Source organism: Doryrhamphus excisus, chromosome 12, assembly GCF_030265055.1.
Source record: "Doryrhamphus excisus isolate RoL2022-K1 chromosome 12, RoL_Dexc_1.0, whole genome shotgun sequence".
Taxonomy (NCBI): Eukaryota; Metazoa; Chordata; class Actinopteri; order Syngnathiformes; family Syngnathidae; genus Doryrhamphus; species Doryrhamphus excisus.
Genome location: NC_080477.1, coordinates 18962374 through 18984722, shown reverse-complemented (window position 1 = coordinate 18984722; position 22349 = coordinate 18962374). Strand labels below are relative to the sequence as shown.

Below are 22349 nucleotides of genomic sequence, written 5' to 3'. Positions count from 1 at the left end.
ATATTTTAAAAATTTTATCCATATATAAGGTGCACCGCATTATAAGGCGCACCTTCAATGAATTACATATTTTAAAAAAGTTTCCATATATAAGGCGCACCGCATTACAAGTCACACCGTCAATGAGTTCCATGTTTAAAACTTTTTCCATATATAAGGCGCACCTTAAATGAATTACATATTTTAAAACTTTTTTCCATATATAAGGCGCACCGCATTATAAGGCGCACCTTGAATGAATAACATATTTTTAAACTTTTTCCATATATAAGGCGCACCGCATTATAAGGCGCACCTTCAATAAATAACATATTTTTAAACTTTTTCCATATATAAGGCGCACCTTAAATGAATGACATATTTTAAAACTTTTTTCCATATATAAGGCGCACCGCATTATAAGGCGCACCTTCAATGAATAACATATTTTAAAACTTTTTCCATATATAAGGCGCATCGCATTATAAGGCTTATTGTTTATTTATTTATTGTTTATTTATTATAAGGCGTATTGTTTCTTGAATTGGCTCATCGTTGTGCATTGTTTGAGGTCCTTACTCAGTCCATTCCATAGTTTGATTCCACATACTGAAATGCTATGGCTTTTTAACGTAGTCCTAGCATATACGTAAGTGTTTCAAATTTAGTTATTGATCCATGTATAAGGCGCACCGGATTATAAGGCGCATGGTCAGCTTTTGAAAAAATTGTGCGCCTTATAATGCGGAAAATACGGTAAGCATAACATATTGAGGCGATTTTTTTTCTTCAAAATCCAATGACAGTAATTCGTATGATATTTTGCATTACATCTTGAAAATATGCACTAAGCCAACATCTGCACATAGCATGCAGGCTTTTCCACTCGTGCTTATAGTGACACACAATCTCTTCCTGACCCCATTTTTCGATGATGCACACATGAGTCAATGTGCAGAATTTGCCATGGTAGAAAAAAAAAAAAAAGATTTTGGGACATATCTCCCCCCTTCTCCACCTCACCCACAACCCCCTTCTTGGTGTGCTCATTTGGCGGCCTCATCATCAACATAGCAGCCAGATGCTCTCCCTCACTCTGTGTCAAAACTTTACATATAGTGAGGAGTTGTGGGTGCAGGGGTGAGTGTAAGAGGAAGAGATATAATTATGCAGGACGGGAGGAGGAGGAGGATAGACAAAAGAGTAGCTGGTGTGTGTTTTTTTTTTTTTTTTTTATCCTCCAACATTATAATTGGCTTTTGGGCTTGACTCGCACCCAATTAGCATGCTTGTTACATGCAAACACTAGCAGCTAATTGGCCCGAGAGGAGAAAAGTGGCGTGGCCCCCAGCGAGGAGGGAGCAACATTCATTTGAAGATTAGCTCCTCCAATGTCAGGAGGCTGTTTGGCAAACACTTGTAAATAACATTTTCAGTGCAGCAACTGCAAACATTAGTTACACTTTCTCGCCGTCTTTATGGCCAGATGGCGTTGCAAATGAGAGAATATGATTGTTATAGAATGTAGGGGGGGGATCAAAGAAAAAGTATTTGGGCTCAAGGACATACTTTGGGGAAAAGTCATCTTCTAAAATGGCGTTGGGTTTTCTTAGATTTGGACCAGAAAGTAAAATGTTTAATGAATCAAATAAATCACGAATAATCAACCCCTAATGTCTGCATGGACTGTGCCTGAAAAGCCAGCCAAAGATGGTACAGTCCTAGTATATATTTGTTGAATTATATGACGGCCAATCAGCGGCACTGACATAATGATTGACATGTAGACCGCCCAGTGACTGCAAAGACGGTACAGTCAGAAAATCAAAGAAGCAATCATTCAATCATTGGTTCTGTTTTCATGATATTTACACAGGGGTCTCAAACATGCGGCCAGCGGGCCAAATGTGGCGCGCAGGACACTAGTTTGAGGCCCCCGCCTTGATATGAAAGTTTAATGTTAGTGCTAGCCCGTGCAAGTTTGATATGGATGCTGTATGGTATCATGTACCCAGAAAAAATTATTACGTTTGATTAATGTTCATGTTAAAGGTTAAATAACTGTTAATAGTTATCCTCCCTATCCGTGTGGAAGTGGTAAGTTTTTGGCTATTTAAGTTTAAAGGAAATAACTTGAAGGCTACCGTTTAGGTCGCTAGCTCTCTAGTTTGCGAGTTAGCATGTGTCTCAAGACCCTGCAGTTGCGCAATATGTTGTAAATAAAAAGAGTATAAATGTGACTATAGTCGTGTTTTGTCATGTCTACAGGGCTCTAATAATGCTTTGTTCATTTTAATCTGAAAATAATAATTTGTCTACAAACCAACTATATGTGGTTTCTTAAGTTTTTATTATTATTATTATATTTATTTATTACTAATTGATTGATTTTCTTTATTCTTGATTTGTTTATTTATTTTTCATCTTATTTTGTGCAGAAAAAATAAAAATTAAGATATTTGAGAACAGTGGAATGTTTTATCAGAGCTTTTATTGTAGAAAATTGGAACCAAAGCACTGAAAAAGTATATTTTTCTGTTTTTAATAAATGCGTTTTTTTTTTTTTTTTTGGAAAACCTGATGCGGCCCAGCCTTGCCCAGACCCTAGCTCCAGTGGCCCCCAGGTAAATTGAGTTTGAGACCCCTGATCTATGGGCTGCACGGTTGGCGAGTGGTTAACACGTTTGTATTCCAGGTACTCCCACATTCCAAAAAACACACATTCCATGAACAGTGCCTGCAAGTCATTGCGCAAGAAGACATTACAGACATTGAAACCAATCAGTGGTACTGGCTGACCTGGAGACCGACCAATGACTGCACAGCTTACTACGTATACTCCGACTTGTCGGAGTCAGTATAAACCAAGTAAACTGTATCAAAATGGAATATGATTTATTACTAATAACACAAATACAGTTTTCTACAATAGACTTAGCCCAGTCAAGCTGCATTAAACTTAGTAAAAAAAAAAAAGCTGAATAAGTGAATTAAAGTAAACTTGAAGACTCTAAGCCAGTGCGGGGATGATGTAAGAATCGTGACTTCCTGCTACAAGCACACACACACACACACACAAATATCTCTGTATCTTTACTGTTTGGCCCGAAGTCGCATTGGAATATTGTGAGAGGCGTTCAATGTGTTAATTGGAAAATAGATGCACCGTGTGAAAATGTTGTAGCAGCCTGCTTATAGGAGGTATAAATAAAGAGATATGGAGGGATAAACATATTACAGTATAAGATTGAAAGCATCCCATTTCAGGGAAGAATCCGTCTCTGTCTGATTATATCGCAGTCCAAATGGATGTGCTGGTTTCTGGGCTTATAACGCTCTCGCAACAAAGTATACTTTTAATCATTACTACAAAGTCGTTATTAAAAATGGTATTAAAAAGGCGATGTTGGATAAGACAAACAATTTAGGTGCATGAGCGATATTTCTCGTTTTTTTTACATTAATCAGTGTCATCACCAAATATAGAGGTGGGGGGAAGTCGAAAGTAAGGAAGTGCAATCCAAGACACGAATCGAGTCTGATGACACTTCTGCCAACTAGTGGCCTGGCATGCATATTACAACTTTTTGATGAAGGTTTGTTTCGACCAAAAGAAAATCAAAAACATAAAAAATAAAATAAGAAAAATAAGAATAAAATAAAAATAAATTAAGACAGAAACATAGAAAATAATTTGTGTATTTGAAATGCTCGTAGTTTAGGAAAAACAAAGAGCGATAGAGCAGCATGAGAAAAATACCTTTTAAACTTTTAAAAAATCCGCTAACTTCAGTCATGTTCTAAGGCAAACTGAATATTTTTTTAATTTCTAGAGTAAACAGAGAGTAAGCTGCACGGTGGTCGAGTGGTTAGCGAGCAGACCTCACAGCTAGGAGACCCAAGTTCAATCCCACCCTCGGCCATCTCTGTGTGGAGTTTGCATGTTCTCCCCATGCATATGTGGGTTTATTCCGGGTACTCCGGTTTCCTCCCACATTCCAAAAACATGCTAGGTTAATTAGCGACTCCAAATTGTCCATAGGTATGAATGTGAGTGTGAATGGTTGTTTGTCTATATGTGCCCTGTGATTGGCTGGCGACCAGTCCAGGGTGTGTTTCCCATAATGCATTGCATCTGCCTGAGGGAGCTGCAATGACGTCAGCCTCCCACCGGTCTCTCATGCTCCTCAGGCAGCATTGTAGCACTTCGGTAGCCCTGTGATTGGCTGGCGACCAGTGGGGGACGGTTCAAAACCCTCTTATATAGTATAGAAATAAATATATATTTTTTTTAATATCGTTACTGTTTAGTTTTTTGATACGTGTGGCCAGGTAAGCCCAGGTAACAAATACACTTCCTGCCACTAGATTTCATTGATAACTAAGCTAATAGTTCGTTCATTCATTCATTTTTTATCTTCAAGAGTGTGACGGCGGGTGCTGGAGCCTATCCCAGCTGTCTTCGGGCAAGAGGCGGGGTACACCCTGGACTGGTCGCCAGCCAATCACAGGGCACATATAGACAAACAACCATTCACACTCACATTCATACCTATGGACAATTTGGAGTCGGCAATTAACCTAGCACGTTTTTGGAATGTGGTAGGAAACCGGAGTGGCGGAATTGAACTCGGGTCTCCTAGCTGTGTGGCCTGTGCGCTAACCACTCATCCACCGTGCAGCCTATATAATAAATCAAATCCCAAAATAATTGCTTTCATGACAGGATATGATTGTTATTGTTATTCATACAGAGCAGCACAAAGGGAAAAATGCAGTCGGTAAAAGGACTTCAACCTCCATGGCAGACAACCCAACCAGAAAGCAACGCATTGCTGGTTATTTTCATTTCATAAAACAGTAAATGACAGGCGCAGGGAAAAAAAGGACTATTGTGTTGCCTGACAACCACAGAGACACACGCATAGAAGTGGACTCAATCACGCTCGGTAAGGAGAAACCACTGAAGCACCGAGCATTTCCAAGCATCAGGGCATGACAATAACAATCAGGCACGTCTAGAAGTCTTCTTGTCCTCCATTCTTAGAGACATATTTTTTTGCACACACACACATCGACAATGACGGGACGTCTTTATTAAGCCTGCTCGAGATTGCAGTACTGACCCCTCTCTGAGCTCTGTATGGGGGCCAATGTTTACCCAAAAGCCAGCAGAGCACGCCATTAACCTCTTTCCAGATAGAAGACAAACAAGAATGTCCCGTCATGAGGCCAATAAAGACAGGAAACCATCATGACAATCATGTCATTACAACGCCGCGACACGCAGCGAGGCGGGCATCGCACGGAAGTACCTATGATATGCAATGAAGTGCAAACATGTGATTAACCCAAAAAAACTAAGGGGCAGAGTAAAGCCCCTAGTCCATCAAGCACCTCTGGCCTCTGTCTTTGCACACAATTCTCTTTGGGTCTTGAACTTCTGCAGCACTCTGGGGGTTTAAGATCTTGCGGCTCTGATTAAAACCTCAGAGAAGAGGTGTCTTGGGAAGTAGAGGAGAAGAAGGGGGGGAGGGGGGGAGCATCTCCTTTAGCACCCGGGGGGCGTAATTCAATCACACCTCGATAATTCCTCCTGATGTGAGAGAGAGCCAGTCCCACTCAGAAGCTCACGCCTCATCCCATATCGAGGGCCTCCTCCTGGGGCGGCTTTAAGGGGCCGGCACTCGGCACGTTTTTTTTTTTTTTTTTTTTTTTTTACCTGAACCGTTTTGTAGAAAGCCATTACTTGAATTGAAAAAAGTTATCCTCTTCCTGTTTGCCTTTGGCGAAGGGGGTGGGAGGTAAGGGAAACAACAACCAATCCAGCCGAGATTTGGAACAAAAAACAGCAGATGGCGATATACATGGTTAAAATAATTGTTTATACTTACTGTTTGATTATATGTGATAATGAGAGAGGGATTCCTCAAGGCAATTAGTGTCTGCCATATTGCCAGAGAGGACGAAAGGGAAGGACGGCTCTTATGAAGGAACGCTTGTGTAAAAATACACACCGCGAGGTGAGATAGGCCACTCCCACTTATGTGTGTGGAGGTGACAGGATGATGTGTCTGAAGGTTGCCATGACAACATGTCCAACCGCGGGGGACTTAACGGGAGGGGGGGGGGGGGGGCTTCAGCGTTAGATGAAGAGGTGATAAAAGGGGACACACTTACCCCTGGCAGGGTCTTCTGTTCATGGAGGGCGCTCTGGGCTTTCAGTGCTGATTCTCTGGCACAGTATGTAAGAAAGGCACATCCTGCAGACAGGAGGAAGATGTCATTCCTCCATACAGTACTTGACAATTTTTAAAGTATAAGCTGCAAAGATGCGATTCCTGCATGTAAAAAAAAATCATATTTTTAATATTCTTAATACATTACATATGAATATAGCATATAATTTATTTTGTTCTGAGCAGTATGCAGGATGAGTGGCCAAAATGTCAAAGAAACTGTAGTATTTGAGGTATTTTGACACCAAGTACCACCACATTTTTACCGCTATTTTTGCTACCTTCGCATCCCATCAAAGTTCGATCTCATACGTAAGGTGATACTTCGGTTTTCGTTATTACTTTGTTCCAAAAGGTCAGTCACAAACCGAAACTAGACAGTTTTTTTCCCATAGAAAATAATGTTTTCCCTAATTCGATTGGGATTGGCAAACATGCTAGGTTAACAACATATGTGTCCTGCGGGCCACATTTGGCCCGCGGGCCGTGTGTTTGAGACCCCTGCCATAAAACTATGTGAAAGTAAGTTCTATACAATTACACGATTGATGCATATACTCATAGCTGTATACAGGACACATTTTTCACTACTGTAGTCGTAATGGGGCTGCACGGTGTTCGAGTGGTTAGCGCGCAGGCCACACAGCTAGGAGAGTGTGAGTTCGATTCCACCTTCGGACATCTCAGTGTGGAGTTTGCATGTTCTCCCCGTGCATGCGTGGGTTTTCTCCGGGTACTCCGGTTTCCTCCCACATTCCAAAAACATGCTAGGTTACTTAGCGACTCCAAATTGTCCATAGGTATGAATGTGAGTGTGAATGGTTGTTTGTCTATTATATGTGCCCTGTGATTGGCTGGCGGTAGAAAATGAACAAATGTACCAATATGAGTTTACAATGGAAAAAATAACAAATCTTTTAAAGTTTTCCAATAATGCATAGCACCTGCCTGAGGGAGCTGCAATGACGTCAGCCTCCCTCTGGGCTTTCGTGCTCCTCAGGTAGCATTGTAGCACCTAGGCAGCCCTGTTATTGGCTGGCAATCAGTCCAGGGTGTACTCCGCTTCTCGCCCAAAGGCAGCTGGGATAGGCTCCAGCACCCCCGCGCGACCCTTGTGAGGATAAGCACTAGAAAATGTGATTGGCTAGCGACCAGTTCATTCTTTCTCTCAGAATCGAAGAATCGATTGATCTAGATCAATTGATCTAGATTTTAGGTTTTATCAAAGCATACAATCTGGTGTATGCTGGTGTATGCACTGAGAAAGAGAGTGATTTTTTTTTGGGGGGGGGGGGGGACCAAGCATCTACTGAGCGGCCACATATCATAACACTTCAGGTCAAGACTCGGCTGTCTCAAAGAGAAACAGAACTCTTTTGAGGAGAAAAATGTACACATTCTGGACAACAAAGACAGATGGTTTGGAAGGCATCTACGTTAAGGTTGAGAAACCACCCATGAACAGAGAGGGCGGGGGGGGGGGGGGGGGGGGAATCTGCGATGCCACTTTTTATCCCATATCCAATGCTATCCTTTCATCAAAAAAAAACGGAATCATTTAGCCTCTATCAAATAAACAAGGCACATTGTTTTCATGTAAATCTGAATGTAATGTTCCTTCCTCCTTATAAATAAACTGGATCTTACACATAGAATGAGAAGTGTAACATTTTCTAAGACAGCCCGAACCGTCCAGTTGCGATGGATTGAAAGCCCTGAGAACACAATGATCTGGATGAATGAGAATATTCACAAGTTAGCAAATTAGAAGCATAGTGACTATTTCTCCAGCTAGGTTCATTTTGACCCTGTTAGTCATATCAGAAGTCTTGCATGGGTTTTATTTATAGCTCTGCCCTTTGTTTCTATCTTGTTTGAAACGCATGAGTCATTATATATAAAATAAATAAATAAATAAACAACAGCTATAAGATGAAACTTAGATCCCTGGAGATTTCTTCCCGGGAAAAGATCCAGGCAGTAAGTAAAAATGTACGGATAAACAAAAGAGCAACAAACAAACGTGCGGCAGCTTCCCGTCACAGGGTTGTCTTTGTGGGTGCACAGCTGACAGTGGGTGACCCCATTCAGCTTAGGTTTTGCACCGTCCAGCATAATTTCCCATTACTACATGTCACAACCGCTGCCAAGGATTCCCACGGGAGAAGACGGAGCACAACACACGCATAGTGATGATAGCCCGGCTCACGGCGTATAGTCACCCCCTGAAGCCGAGCAACTGGCTCCCGGCCAAGAGCGCTCCCTTTCACGACAACCTTCACCCGCTAGCAGGCACTTAGTCAGGAGGAAAAATCACCTCCACGACGCTGATGAAACGGCATGCCGTACTAGCAAAGCGGAAAAGTTTGGGAGCCCCCAGGGGGGGGAGGGAAACACTCGTCATCTTCCCTGACATTACAAGACTGTGAGGCCTCCGGAGGGAGTGTCGGAGCACCGGGAGGATGTGAGTCCCAGTGCGCTTTTATGTCACATGTAGTTTGCTTTGACAAACACTTGCAATAATAAGATGATTGGGAAAGCAAAGAGAGGTTACAACCAGAGGACACGTGGGAACTCAGCCTAGGAATAACAAATATTCCTATAAATATTCCCATCATATCCGAGCAATAACATGTGTCAGATCCATGAGGTGACTCCCTGATTAGCATTAGCACAAGGGTTAACTTGTTTGTTGCGCACCAGGATTCAAACAATTGTGTTCACATAGCTATACATTTGTACAGTACCTCCACAAAATACTGTATAATAATACAGAAATAAAGTAAAATAATACAGTAAATAAGCTGCATGGTGGTCGAGTGGTTATTGCGCATGCCTCACAGCTCGGAGACCAGAGTTCAATTCCACCCTCGGCCATCTCTGTGTGGAGTTTGCATGTTCTCCCCGTGCATGCATGGGGATTTTTCCGGGTACTCCGGTTTCCTCCCACATTCCAAAAACATGCTAGGTTAATTGTCCATAGGTATGAATGTGAGTGTGAATGGTTGTTTGTCTATATGTGCCCAGTGATTGGCTGGCGGTAGAAAATGAACTAATGTACCAATATGAGTTTACAATGGAAAAAATAACAAAAGTTTTCCCATAATGCATTGCATCTGCCTGAGGGAGCTGCAATGACGTCAGCCTCCCTCTGGGCTCTCATGCTCTCATGCTCCTCAGGCAGCACTGTAGCACCTCGGCAGCCTTGTAATTAGCTGGCGACCAGTCCAGGGTGTACTCCGCCCCTCGCCCGAAGACAGCTGGGATAGGCTCCAGCACCCCCCCCCCGACCCTTGTGAGGATAAGCACTAGAAAATTAACGAATTTACCAATATGAGTTTACAATGGAAAAAATAAATCTTTTAAAGTTTTCCCATAATGCATTGCATCTGCCTGAGATAGCTGCAATGACGTCAGCCTCCCTCTGGGCTCTCGTGCTCCTCAGGCAGCGTTGTCGCACCTCGGCAGCCCTGTGATTGTGAATCAGTCCAGAGTGTACCCCGCCTCTAGCCGGAAGACAACTGGGATAGGCTCCAGCACCCCGCGCGACTCTCGTGAGGATAAGCGGTAGACAATGAATGAATTAATAAAGTAAATACATTCAATGACATTTTAGCTTGAATATTACACACACCTGCACAATGTTATAAGATCAATTCAACATTTTACCCAAATTTTGTATGGCAATCCTTCCAATTAAGGCCAGCTGGTGTCTTTAAAGGAGAAACACAATTACTCTTAATGCTTGCATGTGTGTCATTGTGTGCTCCAAGTATTTTTTCCATTCAGAAAACGAGCTGTCAGGGAAGGAAGTTTGGAAAAGTAATCAACAAAATGGGTTGGAAGCACTTTACTTTTTCATTTAAATGTAATTGTTGGACATCGCTGAAATTATGGAATAGTAAATTGTCTTTTTTCACGACCACCCCACTTAACCTCCTCATCACAGGAAGCCACCACTTCCTCTTTTCAACCAGCGTGACTGTTTATCCTTCATTCTGAGCCTTTGTACATTTATATCAGCCAAACTCAACATCTCATTACACTGGAAACTTTAATAATTGATGGGAAATGTCTGCTTATGGGAGCTATGAGAACATATATTTTGTATGGTTGAGGTATTCAACTGATGGTCTTCGGGAGAAACTGGTCCATAATTGTGGTCCTCAGTGCTTGGAAGGGACATTTTTGCAGATTTGTTCCTGTCTTTGCTCGTGATCTCTCAGCATGCCCCGGAACGGCACGGCGGCCTAGTGGTTAGCGTGCAGACCTCACAGCTAGGAGACCAGGGTTCAATTCCACCCTCGGCCATCTCTGTGTGGAGTTTGCATGTTCATATTCCAAAAACATGCTAGGTTAATTAGCGACTCCAAATTGTCCATAGGTATGAATGTGAGTGTGAATGGTTGTTTGTCTATATGTGCCCTGTGATTGGCTGGCGAGGGTGTACCCCGCCTCACGCCCGAACACAGCTGGGATAGGCTCCAGCACCCCCCCCCCCGCGACCCTTGTGAGGAAAAGCGGTAGAAAATGAATGAATGAATGATTCTGCCCCACAAATTCTGCCAAGCAACAAACTTGGAAAAAGACACAGAGCCATTTTGTTAGGTGCCACCTACAATATATCACAAATGTGAGTTTGAGAAATGTAAGGGGGGACTTTTGGGATATACTATGTATGTAACAAAGATGCTGAATAAAACCTGACAAGTCAAAATGTAAAGTTGACGACCAGTCCTAATCAGTCAAATGAAAAGTAGTATACTAGTATAAAGTAGTATATATATATATAATAAAACTTTGCGCTGAGCAAAATATGTCAGTGATAACAATCATGATGATTGGACACCACATGATTTTTGATATCACGACATAATTAAGTTAACATTTTATTCACATGGAATAATTTGGCCCCCATAATTAAAGCTTAACATCATGCTTTGCAGCTACTTTGTGTTAGAAGCTAAAACCGGAGGGGTTCAAGGTATTTTCCATGCTAACTAACTCCAATGTGTCTGGACTTCAGCACTATTATCTATGTAGGAGAAATTGTGTCTGTGTTTTTCAAAAAGCACATCACCATTGCAAATCGTATGCAGAATGTAAATACAGTTAATATCAGTGCCTCTCAAAAAACAAACAAACATAATATTCCTGTCAGGTTTCATCATTATACCTCAATAATGTAACAATTACAACCATGGAATTCCGATAAAATTAAAATTAAAATTAAAATTAAAATTAAAATTAAAATTAAAATTAAAATTAAAATTAAAATTAAAATTAAAATTAAAATTAAAATTAAAATTAAAATTAAAATTAAAATTAAAATTAAAATTAAAATTAAAATTAAAATTAAAATTAAAATTAAAATTAAAATATATTAAGAAAGCAGGAAGTGAACAAATGTAAGATTTAGTGATTGTAAAAGTACCACATGGAAGGTATTTTCCATGCTAACTAACTCCAATGTGAATGGACTTCAGCACTATTATCTATGTAGGAGAAATTGTGTCTGTGTTTTTCAAACAGCACATCACCATTGCAAATCGTATGCAGAATGCAAATACAGTTAATATCAGTGCCTCTCAAAAAAACCCCATAATAATCCTGTCAGGTTTCATCATTATACCTCAATAATGTAACAATTACAAGCATGGAATTCCCATTTCAGGTACGACTAACAAGTTCAAAATGGAGATTATTTTAAATATATCTGCATATACAGTCCATACTGTGTATAGTGCATCTAAAAATGGCAACTGAAGCTGTCGTGACCGCTGAGATCCAGACGTTTGCGTCGCCTGCGGAGCATCTGTACATCCATCCGTCAAGAACAAGCTGTTCCAGGCGCTAACTCTAGCAGTCTGGTTCAAACACAGTTCACACGACCGCAACATACATGACCTGTCAATCAACACGCCGGTGCTTTAACGTGAGTCTGTCACTCTCTGAAACTTCCACAGAGCAATTCCATGTCACATATGAAAGGAGATTTTTGTATTAATGTCAGGGTTTCATGTCCTCTTCTATTAATAGCCTGCAATGGACCCTCCCTGTGATACGAGCGCACAATGGATGAGGACACAAAAACTCCTTCTATCTGCTCCTCCTTTGCTGTGCGGTTCGTCTCCTCCCAGCGATCCTAGACGGATTGATAAATAACGCTACTCAAACGAAGTATTTGCCCCCCCGCCATCAGTCAGCATGTCTGAGCGGCGTGCAGGCTCCTGGCGCTGACACTAAGTGTTATGATAATGTAGTGCACGGCCAAAATGATGGATGTTAAACAGCGCAACCTGGCTGCACCTCGCACACAGACTGTCAAGTCAACCTTCCCTTCCACCCCCGCATGACGACTGTGGGCTGTTTGCAGCTACCTGACAATAATATTGTTTTACAACCGCTGGTAAATAAACAGCCACGTCCGTGGACACTACATTAGGTAGGTGTGGAATCAAACTATGGAATGGATTGAGTGAGACCCTCAAACAATGCACAATGATGAGTTAATTCAAGAAACAATACAAGCAGTTGATGTTTACTAAATACAAGGATGAAGAGTCTTGAACCAGTCATGATGTGCTATATATATCACTATATTGACACTTACTATGGTACCCATTATGTCATTGGATGGTCATATCACCTTGTACTTTGGTACATGACAAAAAATTAAAATTAAAATAATATAATTATAATTAATATATATATATAATCTAATAAAAATTTGTATTTTAATATAATTAAAATAAAGTAATTATTTACTTAATTAATTAAATAAAATAAAGCAATTAAAATCAAAATAAATTAAAATTAAAATTAAAATTAAAATTAAAATTAAAATTAAAATTAAAATTAAAATTAAAATTAAAATTAAAATTAAAATTAAAATTAAAATTAAAATTAAAATTAAAATTAAAATTAAAATTAAAATTAAAATTAAAATTCATTTTTCTACCACTTTTCCTCACACGGGAGGTGCTGGAGCCTATCCCAGCTGTCTTTGGGCGAGAGGCGGGGTACACCTTGGACTGGTCGCCAGCCAATCACAGGGCACATATAGACAAACAACCATTCACACTCACATTCATACCTATGGACAATTTGGAGTCGCCAATGGTCTCCTAGCTGTGACTCTACCGCCGTGCTGCCTAAAATTAAAATTAAAATTAAAATTAAAATTAAAATTAAAATTAAAATTAAAATTAAAATTAAAATTAAAATTAAAATTAAAATTAAAATTAAAATTAAAATTAAAATTAAAATTAAAATTAAAATTAAAATTAAAATTAAAATTAAAATTAAAATTAAAATTAAAATTAAAATTAAAATTAAAATTACATTAGGAAAGCAGGAAGTGAACAAATGTAACAGTTACTGATTGTAAAAGTACCAGATGGAGGGGTAGGATTTAATAAGCTTTGCTTCTTCCTACTCCTTTTTGGACATGTGGAACTGTGAACTGATTATGTGATGCACTCAATTGTAATCTGATGTTGAAATGAAATAAAACCATTACCATTACCATAAGTAGGGAGTGACAGAAAACCTGCATAATTGCCGTATCAAGCCATAAGAGTCAGTAAATCCGGCCTTGCTGCACAGAATCAGGCGATCAGATGATGAGGTATCCCAGTAAAGGGACCCCATAGATCTATGTACAGGTTAGTCAAGTCATGTCATGGAAATTTATACAGGTCTAGAACCTTGCTCTTCATGCATCAAAGAAGACCAGCTAAACCTCTTTAGCGACAGAGGCAAGGAAGTAGCCTCAAACAAGAACTAAGCCTCTTTTACATTTTCTACAAGTGGTCGTTCTTTTGCCTGACAACAGGTTGTGTCTGTCCCTGAGCGGGGAGAGGGGCCCCACCCTTGGGGGCTGCTGATTCACTTCACCTGCTTTGGTTTTCCTTAATGAGACTAATCCCATTTCTTTGCTCTTGTTGCTTCCTGCAGCCATCACATGACACTGCAGCAGGGACATGCTTTACATGAGCAAAAAAAAAAAAACTCATCCCTGTAATGCATTGGTCAAATCTTATTAAAAGTAAAGTGACTTTGAATGTCAAACGCATATATGCATCAGAGCGGCTTGGGGCAGGCGGAACCAGCGGAATCCTGGAACAGGATTATCCATCTTTCCGAGTCAGACCACCTCCTTCTGTGTTGACATTCAGAGGATGGTCGAGAGGACAGGCGTAAACAACGGCAACATGGGGGATATTGTTTTTAATCGATCACGACGGGGAAAAGAGGTTGAGCGCCGGCGGCTGGTTGGCCGGTGGAACAGGTGGCGTGGGGAGGGGAGGGGCGGTGTTTTGAGGAAGGTGGGGGCCCGGGACGGATTGTTCAAGGCTGCTTCAGCTGAGCTCATCGCAGCCAGCGCTCTACTCGCTACGATCAATAAGATCATGAACTGTAGCCGTTGACTTACATATCATACATAATTTGACTGGCTGTGATAACTGGGGGGAGGATTGAGAATTTAATGCTTGTACGAGGAACCATATTTGGTAACGTGGATCATGTGATATCTACCAGCCAATCATCATTTATAATCTAATAAAGAAAAACCAGTATGAGACTATTATACTAGTATAATTTAACATAATTCAGTTAAATAAAAGGCCTAACAGTGACAATAAGAAAATACATTATTAGTCACAATATTTTTTTTATTTTCCAGTTTGGTGATTAAAACAAAAATATAACATTGCTGTACATAAAAGTTTATTTCCCTTCTATTTTTGTTATTTTTTTATTTTCATAATAACATATTTTTTAATTGAATAAACACAATAATAGCATTCAACCAGCCAAGGGTATACCCCGCCTCTTGCTCCAAGCCAGCTGGGATAGGCTCCAGCACCCCCGTGTGAGGAAAAGCGGTAGAAAATGAATTTTAATTTTAATTTTAATTTTAATTTTAATTTTAATTTTAATTTTAATTTTAATTTTAATTTTAATTTTAATTTTAATTTTAATTTTAATTTTAATTTTAATTTTAATTACAATCAGTAACTGTTACATTTGTTCACTTCCTACTTTCCTAATATAATTTAAGTGTTAATTTTAATTTTAATTTTAATTTTAATTTTAATTTTAATTTTAATTTTAATTTTAATTTTAATTTTAATTTTAATTTTAATTTTAATTTTAATTTTAATTTTAATTTTAATGTATAGAAAATAGATGGATGGAATAATGACATTCATACACCGTGCATGTAAAAATCATATTTGCTGCAGCTTTACTGGTTGGAAAAGCTGGAAATTTGAGTGGTTTAGTTTATTTAGTTTTAGTTTAATATCAATTTTTAATGTCTAACTTTTTATACCCGACTGCTGCGCCCCGCCCCGTTTTTTAGCCTTGTCTTTAGCTCTGAATGAATGTTTGGATATTGTATGTTCTTACTCAACTCTATTTTTATTTATTTTTCGTCTTTGAGTACTCTGAAAAGCGCTATACAAATAACATTTATTATTATTATTATTATTATTATTTCATTCTATGTGCTCAGCAAGTTACATTGAAGTACATCACATGTTTATAATACAACATACAACATGTCCAAAAAGCAGTAGGAAGAAACAGATGAGAAGGCCTTCCATCTCACCAGTTGTTACTGATAGTTTAATTTCCTTTACATATTATTATTTTCTAATCAAGAAAAAAAAACAATAGTGTTATAAATTAAAATGAAAATGCATGAATAATGTCTTGCAACATGTCTAAAAAACGATGAACTCTCATGTGTGACTATACATGGTACGTGCCTTAAACGTATAGAGGGGGGGGGGTGCAGAAAGCAATTAAAGTTCCGCCTAATGGACTTTGGACTTAATGGCTCTTTGTGCCTTGAAAAAAAAAACAAGTCTCTCATCCTCACTCTTTGCTTATAACTATCATTAAGAAGTGATCGATCTCTTGTAATCAGCAGCTTGTCGCCATAATTGCAAGGTGATTACTGATGTCTTGGTCCAGGGTGGCATTGCAGGGATGGGGAGTGGGATGGGGGGGGGCAATGAGGAGTATGGAGAACACACTTACACCGGATAGCAGAGAGCCTCTTTTATTATCATTATTATTATTATAATAATCGTCCTGAATGCTCTCCTACTTCCTGACTGCAGCCCGCCCATGCAGCACCACTACAATACCGTGCAGCTGCCGTGTACGTCACACACACACAAGGGTGCGTTTACAGTTGTGTGGTTCTGTTAAAACAAACTCTGGTGTGTTTGCTGTGCTGGTACGCTTTGTTTGTTTTAAGTGTGAACGCTGTCATCCGGTTGAAGAGACGGTTCTCGGTACGCTCTTTAGAAGTATATTTTAGAAGCTTTTTGTCAAATCTAAGATAGTAATCTGAAAATAAGATATTTATTTAATACCAGCAGGTTGGAAATATTGATTTACATCAACTAATATGTCATGAAAGATACCCAAATAATGACTTTATGGATATGTCCCATGACAAAAAATATCATATAGTGGACGTAAAACAAAAGTGCACACTAAATGTGTTGTTTTTACATTTCAAAAAGTACCAAATGACACTTGAACGCATCCTAATAGGTGAAACATGAATGCCAAAACATCCATTTTGGAACATTTTTGTCAAATTTAAGATAGTAATCTGAAAATAAGATATTTATTTAATACCAGCAGGTTGGAAATATTGATTTACATCAACTAATATGTCATGAAAGATACCCAAATAATGACTTTATGTATATGTCCCATGACAAAAATATAATATAGTGGACGTAAAACAAAAGTGCACACTAAATGAAATAAAAAGTACCGGATGACACTTGAACGCATCCTAATAGGTGAAACATGAATGTCAAAACATCCATTTTGGAACATTTTTGTCAAATCTAAGATAGTAATCTGAAAATAAGATATTTATTTAATACCAGCAGGTTGGAAATATTGATTTACATCAACTAATATGTCATGAAAGATACCCAAATAATGACTTTATGTATATGTCCCATGACAAAAATATCATATAGTGGACTTAAAACAAAAGTGCACACAAAATGTGTTGTTTTTACAATTTAAAAAGTACCGTATGACACTTGAACGCATCTTAATAGGTGAAACATGAATGCCAAAACATCCATTTTGGAACATTTTTGTCAAATATAAGATAGTAATCTGAAAAAAATGTAGTTGGAAATATTGATTTACATCAACTAATATGTCATGAAAGATACCCAAATAATGACTTTATGTATATGTCCCATGACAAAAATATCATATAGTGGACGTAAAACAAAAAAAAAAAACACTAAATATGTTGTTTTTACATTGTAAAAAGTACCGGATGACACTTGAACGCATCCTAATAGGTGAAACATGAATGCCAAAACATCCATTTTGGAACATTGTGTGTGGCGTGCGTGTGTAGAGGGGAGAAAAAAAAAATTGTTGTGAAGCTGCAGCAGCGTCCCGCCCCCTTCCACGCTCATGATTGTCAATGTAAACACACACACACACACACACACACACATGCATGCACAAAGGCGTGTAGTAGCTGTCTTCACGTGGATGCGCTCATGCAATTAACAGGCGCGGAACACATCCACGTGTTAAAATAGTTAGGTCCGCCCCCCTCCGGTCCCAAAAACACAAAAATAGGTCACTGTTTCATGTTAATCCTGCCTCTTTTACACACTTATAAAGATGAGAAAGAATAATTAAAAAGCCCCAACCAACCTTTATGCATCCCGGTAAACCTGTCTTTCAGTACCGTGAGTTCGTATATCTTGCCAAATTCCTCAAAGAGCGGTTTCAGGTCCTTTTCCTCCAGGTTGCGGGGGATCTGGCCGATGAAGAGCTTGATGGCGTCGTGGTCCTTCATGGGGATGGTGTTCTGGCCGAGGCTGAGCCCGTTCATCCTGCCGCCGCTGTTCGTGGTGCTGAATCCATTCTCCTGCTGCACTCCGTTTGCACTGACTGTGGCCATCTTTCCTCAATGGGCCGCCGGCGGGGCTCGGCTCTCTCTCTCTCTCTTTCTCTGTCTCTCTCTCTCTCTCTCTCTCGCTCTCTCTCTCTCTCTCTCTCTCTCTCGGAGTCGGCCCCTCCCCTTTCCTCTCCCCCCTCCCTCTTACTCTCCTCTCTCCCTTTTTCTCTTCTTCCCTTGTGACGTCAGTTTTACTAACAGACCCCGGCCACCCATCATCTCATTTGCATATAACTAGCGCCTGCCGCGAGCAAATGGGAAAGCAGGAAGTGGGGTCCTAAAAGGGGGTGTGGTTTGTGTAGTAAGGGGGCGTGTTTTTGCACACATTGGGTGCTTAATACGGCGACCGTACCTGTCACGTGATGAATGTAATTTGGTGGAAATGCATGTGTGTTCAGGATATATCAGATTATTTATGAAGCATAAAAGCAATATTGTATACCATAAGGTATTTTTAGCATATATATTTTTACAGACTTTTTTCAAAACTTCTTTTTAACCTTAAACATGAACCTAAATGTTAAGTTAATTGGCGACTCCAAATTGTCCATAGGTATGAATGTGAGTGTGAATGGTTGTTTGTCTATATGTGCCCTGTGATTGGCTGGCCACCAGTCCAGGGTGTAACTCCGCCTCTCTCGCCCGAAGACAGCTGGGATAGGCTCCAGCAAAAAAAAATGAATGAATGAATAACAACTACTTGTTTGACGTTTGTCTTGTTTTCAACTACTTAATGTCTTTATTCAACACACCATTCACACTCGCACATTTAGGCAATTTCCAGTTGCACTTTGCATTTTTGGTCTTTGTTTTATTTGTATGTGTTATATTAATTGAACAAGGCTGTGTGGCGATGGAGTGGTTAGCGCGTAGGCCATTAAGCTAAGAGACCTGAGTTCAATTCCACCCTCGGCCATCTCTGTGTGGAGTTTGCATGTTCTCACCGTGCATGCGTGGGTTTTCTCCGGGTGTAAAGTCATCTGTGATAGGCTCCAGCATTGCTCCAGCATACTCCTGTGACCCTAATGAGAATAAGCGGCATAGAAAACCAAACTATACAAAATAAAGCCTCCTCAGTGTTGATAAATCTACCTTGCGTATACGTTATGATGGATATGTGATAATATATATTTTCTATTAAAGACAGGTCACTTCTCAACAGACTAATTGAGTCAAATCAGTGGACACACACAAAAAAAACAAAGTCAAAGGTCATGTGTGGCACAGCCATTGTTGCGCTTAACACCCCACAGAGGGAGACAGACTGACGGACGTGTTTGACCTCTTCAGGAGTCAGAGTGCAAGGTTAGCTCGTAAATAACATCCCTGGAGGGTTGCAGATAAAGTTGTGAAAGAGCATCACATTTAGGATCACGGTGCTTGGGGACACACAACCACCAGATAATCTGACGTTAACATGGATCCCCGGGGAGAGGGGTCATCACGTTTTACAATCTAAAAAAAAAAAAAAAAGCTTGTAATTGTACTTAATCTTTACTAGCATGTCCAGCCTGTGTGTAGTTTATGACCATCAAATTGTGTGCTTCGGTCATTACGTCATCATTAGAAGACATACGTTGGAACCTTGGTTTTAGTCATTAGTTCATTCCAAAAGGTCAGACCAAAGCCAAAACATATGAAAACCAAATCAAGAAACATTATATACAGTACTTTTGCATTACAATCCTATTCTTACAGTCGCTGCCTTTGTACTTTGCTATGCCTTCTTTTTGGAATTCAGTCGTGTTTCTCGCCTTCTTAAACAGGCACTGTGCCTGAACGCATCATCAGCCATCGGCACACTCCTTATTAAGAAGAAGGAAGGAGACAGATACTGACTTGCATTCTGTAAACACACACACATATAATTTAGATGATTAAAGAAATTTCTGACTGTAATCTGTCTGTGGTGTCCCAACTCATGCTTCACAAAGATTGAGTTACCGACATTTTCTTTTGATTTTTTTTTAGTTGACTAAGTGGTGGAGATTGGTTGGCATTTTCGAACAGGAAAATTATTATTTTTGGGGAATTGTGCTATCATAGTAAGCTATGTTGCCAAAGTAAGGGCGGGTATAGAAAGACGACATTAATACTTTTAATTTGAGGTATCACTCAATGGGGTTTGTACAAGATAGATTTTTGAACTTAAACCAGGGGTGGGCCGGGGGCCACATCCGGCCCGCCAAGTGTTTGAATACGGCCCGCCCAATCTTTCCAAAGTATTTCATTTAAACTCAACATACAACCTGGCATCATGGCCTGAGCCAACCTTTTGATGGTTTTATCAATTTCGTTTTTTGACATGGTCTGTTGTTTACAAAGTGCTCCTGAAAAAAGGGACACAAGCACATAATAATAATAATTATTATAATAATAATAATAATAATAATAATAATAATAATAATAATAATAATAATAAGTATTATTATTAGATTATTACAATTATTATTAGAACTATTATGATTATTGTAATTATTATATTAATGCTAATTATTATATTAATTATATATAATATTATTGTTATATTTGCATATTTTACATAATAATAATATAATAATTATTATTTTCATTTTATTGTAATTATTATAATATTTTATTATTTTTAAAATATTTAGATATAAATATAAAATCATAAATAATAATAGCAGATTGCATGACAATTTTACAGATACAATAATACCAGGTGGACTGTTACGTGTAAAATATATAGTTTGCCCCCCCCCCCCCCCCCCCCGTAAATTTTGTCATATCAATGCGGCCCGCGAGTTAAAAAGTTTGCCCACCCCTGACTTAAACACTCCTTTCAGGTCAACTTTAGTCTACATCATTAGCGAAACACACAACATCAGCTCAAAATTTGTTGGAATTATTAAATTTTTTTGTGTCTGTTCCTTTAACCTTTGATCTTGAAGCTTAGCCGTGTACAAAAGCTCTGAATCAAAATACCCTACAAGGTAAATATCATGTGACTCAGTACTGATTTGTGGTGGAAACACTGATTGAAATCTCCATGTTGCTGTCCATGGTTCTGAACTTTCATGCATGCATAGCAACAGGCATATGCGGCCTCTCAATTCAGTGCGAGAGCTTCTAATAATGAATCCAGTCGGGAGTGTGGAGGCTCACTGCGGCGTCAATACGAGGGGCAGTGAGCCTTGTGCTGATGTGGGTAATTAAGTTTGATGTGATGGCATCATATCATGTATCAGTAATTGATTGCGTGTCACTATAGTCAATTAAGAATGCCGCTAATGAGGGCTGATGCTACCTTATAGAGCGTTGGGATGTCGCACCTTTTGAATAAAGCACCATCTATTCTTTGTCATTGAAGGTTTCAGTGGTATTATATTGACATGGACTTCAAAGCACATTAGTCATAGTTGAAGAAAAATTCAGCTTTAATTATAATTAATATGTATGTATGATTAATGAACAGAAAATTACAGCAGACACGTACCATCGGGTACTACCATAAACATATGGCTAAATTCATATCTGTCATCAAAAATCATTAAATATTCTTGCAGATGCCCCAAAATAGTCGAATATCACATTAATGCTTACTTATTTATATGGTTCAATGTAAATAAAACGCATTTGGTGGGCAAAGAAAATACAAACAAAACAGCACAAAATGATGTGCGTGCACACACGGTGTCGCTCACTACACTGGAAAATAAATGCAATCATTCAAAGTGAGAAAAAAAACAGCATTTCAGGAAATGCTACAAATGTTTGACAGACAGTACAAATTACATGTCACAAACATATTGTTTCTGTGATGAATGTATTGTATTTAAAAGTTCTTGACATTGTTAAATACACTTGAGAAAGTTTTTTGCATTTGACATGTTGTACTGATATTATTAAACCATATAATTAATTTTAAAAAATGGCTGAAATGGGCTTCTGTGTCAAGCTAATGCGTTTCACACAAATTACGCTATACCTGAGTACTATGTAGTGCAGGGGTGGGTAAACTTTTTGACTCGCGGGCCGCTTTTAGTTAACAAATATATTAACATATTAACATTAACATATATTTAACATATGCTTATAATTCGAATAGTCCGCATTGAATTATTTATCTAGTTTTATCTGTAAAAATGTCGTTCTATCAGCTGTATGTTCTCATGTTACTTTTTTCAGGAGCA

At 39.0% G+C, this 22349-nt stretch overlaps 1 protein-coding gene across 10 annotated transcripts in view; it reads right to left on the bottom strand.

The window, feature by feature from the left end:
* celf6 (CUGBP Elav-like family member 6) overlaps nt 1-18272 on the bottom strand; it is a 196937-nt gene extending 178665 nt beyond the window's left edge. For 3 of the 10 annotated variants that reach the window (XR_009132243.1, XM_058089009.1, XM_058089014.1), the window contains exons 1-2: nt 17946-18271; nt 6160-6242 (exon numbers count right to left, since the gene is read on the bottom strand). Coding sequence is in view for 9 of the 10 variants with exons in the window: in XM_058089009.1 (XP_057944992.1) it covers nt 6160-6242; nt 17946-18195 (333 nt within the window). In the remaining variant the exon portion in view is untranslated. Of the gene's footprint in view, nt 1-6159; nt 6243-17945 lie in introns of all 10 variants that reach the window. The other 7 variants (XM_058089008.1, XM_058089007.1, XM_058089011.1 and 4 more) reach the window with 3 other exon arrangements.
* Between the last annotated feature and the right edge of the window lie 4077 nt (nt 18273-22349).